The sequence below is a fragment of the Anarrhichthys ocellatus genome, unplaced genomic scaffold (assembly GCF_004355925.1).
Source record: "Anarrhichthys ocellatus isolate YVR2014 unplaced genomic scaffold, GSC_Weel_1.0 scaffold160, whole genome shotgun sequence".
In the NCBI taxonomy this organism is placed as follows: domain Eukaryota; kingdom Metazoa; phylum Chordata; class Actinopteri; order Perciformes; family Anarhichadidae; genus Anarrhichthys; species Anarrhichthys ocellatus.
In genome coordinates, this window is record NW_022280190.1 from 64,636 (window position 1) to 69,325 (window position 4,690).

Here is a 4,690-nt window from a genome sequence, read left to right on the forward strand (position 1 = left end):
GCTGCTAACGTTACTAGCTATTCTAAAATGCTTGTTTTCTGAATGGAGTTTGGTTTGATTGATGCTAAGCTAAGCCAACATTGTATCAGCTCCATCAACACTGAAAGTAAAGATGTTTTTATCTTGCTATTGAATGTGTATCAAGGATCGAGGACTTTCACTGGTTTTGGTTTCTACATTTGTGGTCTGGTGAGCTCCGTAGAACAAACTGATTGTTCTAAAAATGAATATTTAACATGTTTAAACGTATTCACAGACAATGACGGGACACATAAGTCAAAATTAACACTTGTGATGAGATCCTGGTTTAATAAGAAGTAACAGTGACGTCCACATTAGTGGAGACCAGATCACGAGTGGAGGACAGCTGCCTGTAAATGTCCCCAGAGACACGTGGACCGGCCCGGTATCGATGTGTTCTGGAAGAGCCGGATAATGACCAGTAACGAGCAGGGGGACCAGAGGACAGCGATGTGGTCCCAATAAACCCGTCACACAGTCACTGATCCAGGGTCAGCAATCTCAGCATTTCATGTTTGGATATTTTGAATTGTTACATTTGAAGACATGTTGCACGGGTCAGTGAAGTGAAATGTGTATTTTCTAACACGTATGCTGGAGGGAGCGCTGAAGCTGAACACAGAATTAGCTCAGTCTCTTTAGACCCAGAACAGTAAGTAAAGCGAGCAGGAGCCTGCAGGGCGGCCTCGGTCCCCCGGTGCTCCCGCTACCCCGCCGCTACCGCCGGCTCTCAGCCCGTCTGCTCGCTGTGGAAACAACCCGAGCAGACGAACCACGAAGAACCAGGAGGACAAGAAACACGACGATCTGCACCAACAACGCCGATGATACTCACAAACAAACTACACAAAAATAAAGGAAAGTACTTCATGTTCCCCTCCCCTCCTCCTCCTCTCGTCCCCTCCTCTTCTCTCTCCGTTCACTTCCTGTAGTTCAGTCAAAGTTTCTCCTCCTTGTTGTCACATGACTGTTGGTCTCAGATGAATCAATCATGACTTCATAGTTTCACAATTTAATGTTTTTACACATTCTGGTTAAAGTGAACGCTTTATTAGAGGAAAGATTTTAAATGAGAACATGAAATATCACTATTTTAAGCTTTGTTTCGGTTGCTTTTTCTGATGGAAGCGTTCATCACACATGATGTATTCAAAGACCATCTGAAAGTTCAGCTTCTGGCTGAGAAAACATGGCGTGTTTTGGGCCTCAGAGGGGTGTGACGACGTGGAGGAGCGTCGTGGATGTTTGGATGCGAGGACGAGCAGTGGTAATGAACAGAACCCCACAGAGACCCACAACAACGGAGCTAACGTCAGAGATCGATGTGGTCGATATCTGGAGGAGATGATGAACGTTACTCATCTAACCACTGATCTCTGTGCTGTGACAACGTCTCATCAGATCTGAATCCAGCTCATCAAACTCACTCAAACAAAATATGGAATATAAATGAGATCGATGCACAAACAATAGAAACTAATTTATGGAATTATGGTCGTTCCATATCACATCACACAAACCTTACAGTTTATGATAATATTGTGAAAACTTCTAATGGGACCCTGCAGCTCTACTCAAACTACTTCTGTATTTATACACGTATGAAGGTTTGAAAGTCTTTGTATTCTCAGCATCATCTACTTGTTCTCCACTTTGATCTGGTGATGATTCATCATCAGGGGAACATGAATGTATGAATCTAGTTCCTTCACTTCTCGATGTTATTTCGTCTTGCATTTAAAAAAAGTGCCACAGATCTTATAAATAAAGCACTTAAGATATTTTAACTTGATTTCTTCTATATATAAAAACATAAAAAAGCACCGATGACCAACAGGGGAACATGAACGTATGAACCAAAATAGTCCATCAAATAGTTGAGAGCTTTTTCCCGGTGACGCTACAGGAGAAGCTAGAGGATCATCAAAGTCAGCAGGGTTCATCCTCTGGGGATCACGAACGCCTCCACAAACATGGTGATAAATGTAGTAGACGTTGAGATATTGCAGTGGCTAGGTGAAAACTTTGAGTATGTAATATACCGCTCAGAGGAGGAATGAGAGAACAGCGTTCTTGTATTGTTTGAGGATGAGCGGTCTTTTCCTTCCTGTTATCACGTTTGCACACGTCTCCTTCAATAAGAACAGTAAAAACGTTCACTTACCAATTTTCTGGTTGAATGTTTTGTCAAACGTCAGCTCGTCTCTCTCCTCCAGGTACTTCTGCATCACACTGCGGATGCTGTGAACACAAAGTAGTAAGTGAATTAATACACATAAATATATATATACACACACTGTATATCTCATCGTGTCAGCCCTCCTCCTCCATCTGTGTGATCCCGGCCTCGGTTTGGGACTCTCCCTGCCACCTGAGACCTGCTACCTAGGGAGAGGCTGTTAACGAGGAGAGTCGGGGACAACGAATCAATTAGCGCCCCTCCTCTCCTCCTCCACGGGGCCCATTAGCACTCCACCAGCACCCCGTAGAGAGAGAGAAGTGGCCCTGCTTCACCTACAAGGTGTGTACTGAGCATGTGCAAAGGAGGCTCCTTGAGACAAGGTCATCAGTCCTCCAGTGTGACAGCTAGGGCTGGGCGGTATGACCAAAAATGCATATCACGGTATTTATTAAGATTCTGGTGGTTTCACGGTATATCACGGTATTTTTTTTTCCGCGTTAAAGCATTAATTAATTAACGCCGAAAAGAACCGGCCGGCCAGCGAGCGGTGAACAGCTGTTTGTGTGCCGTGTCTTCCGTTCCGTCACTTCCTGTTTCCTTCACCTACATTCCCCTGGGTCCTAAGCCCCTCCATGGAAAGAAACGGGATTAGACCGTAGGCTTTAGTTGTTAGTAGGTGTTGTTTAGGTTTATTTCTTTAGTTATTTATATATATAAATATATATTATTTTATTATCAGAACAGTGAAGAAAAGGTTACCCTGAAAATGCACACTCCAGTACAGTAGGTGGCGGTATGCACCTATGCAAGTTGGTTGCGATCTGCCAGTGGAATTTAAAGAAGAAGAAGAAGTCCCTCCATGTACAGCTTCTTATCACTGTCCAACGTACATTTATAACAAATACCACACATATTACGGTAATCAGCGTTGCATACGTGTCTGACCCAAATACCTTTTGCTGTTCAGTCTTTGTGAACCTGACAAATCTTTACCAACAAATAAAGACTTAAACTAAACTGCATCATCATGAAGCTGCTGTATATGTTGGGTTTGTATCAGACACAATGGCTGAACTGTAAACACAGATGTATTTTACATGTAATACATTAAAAAAATGAATAATGCCTGATTTGACATTTGTTAGCATCAAAGCTATAGGAGGTCTGTTTGTCACAAATTGCTCATTAAATGTTTAAAATGTAGCATTTATGTTCATATTATCTATTTCTGGTTTCAGGTAAGCAAATAACAAAAGTCAAGCTATAATAAAAAGGCAAAATGACTTTCTGTTATTGTCACTTCTATATTTTCTCGAGCCAGTAACATTAAAACTACAACATGTCCGGTGCAAACTGGGATTAATTACCAGCCATAATAACACTCCCGGCAGCAGACCAGTAGTCCCAGTTACTGATGAGCATGCAGCGCTTAATGGCAGCTACACAGGAACAAGGAGCTAGGAAGTAAACACTTCCTCTTTGAGAGGACGCCTGTTTGCTGCTGAATCATTAGCAGCTGACTCTGTTGGTGTGGAACCTCTGAGACACTTCTCGGCGCCATATTAAGACCGTCGGTGACATTCAGAGTAAAAGTCTGTTTCTGAAGCCGTTGGTGAGGTTAGCTAGGAGAAGCTATCGGTGCACAGGAGCTTTAAAAACACCACAGGGGCTATTTTCTATAATGTCAGTTCAATATCTAAGAAAACATTTTAACACGTCTCTCTAAATATATAAAAATACACCACAGCAGCTCTCAAGAACACGCAGACCTCGTTGTGAGCGGTTACACCCAAGAAACACCTCCGTTAGCTACGGCTTCACACATTAGCGTTAGCTCACGGGAGCAGACGACCTCCTGCTGTGACGAGTCACCGCTGCGAGCAGAGATGAAATAAGGCAGTATCACAAGCGTAGGAACTTTGTGAAGAAAATATATTCAAATGTGTTCATCACTGAATTAGCAGAGCTTTGTTAGCGGTTATTATTTAATCTAGCAAGTTCACTACACAGCAAAAGTAACAAGTGACACACACACACACACACAAACGGAACTCTCGTTAGAAGAGATCATTTGAAAAGAGGCGCTCGTAAGTAGGCAGCTGAATCTATTTTAAAATACTGATGACGACAGGAACTCACGGTTTAAACAGCTCATAATCTAATATCTATTTTATATTCATGTGAAAACATCTCCTTCAAACTACTGGATTTATTCTAGTTTATCACCAAAACTACATTTTACAGATGACATGTGAACACATCATGATAACGTTATAATGTACCTTCAGCCAGTACTCATGTTCACTGAGCAGAGCCTGAAGGCATCATCATGTAACTGAAGTGAGCCTCCTGTTGGTTAGCCGTTAGCAGTGCTGCTAATGTTACTAGCTCTCCTCCTGTTGGTTAGCCGTTAGCGGTGCTGCTAACGTTACTAGCTCTCCTCCTGTTGGTTAGCCATTAGCGGTGCTGCTAACGTTACTAGCTCTC

At 42.6% G+C, this 4,690-nt stretch overlaps 1 protein-coding gene across 1 annotated transcript in view; it reads right to left on the reverse strand.

Moving 5' to 3' along the window:
* Positions 1-4,690, reverse strand: part of grk3 (G protein-coupled receptor kinase 3) — a 55,792-nt gene that overhangs the window by 42,333 nt on the left and 8,769 nt on the right. Inside the window, exon 2 of the mRNA XM_031878065.1 lies at positions 2,186-2,262. Within this exon, the coding sequence (XP_031733925.1) occupies positions 2,186-2,262 (77 nt within the window). The remainder of the gene's footprint in view (positions 1-2,185; positions 2,263-4,690) is intronic.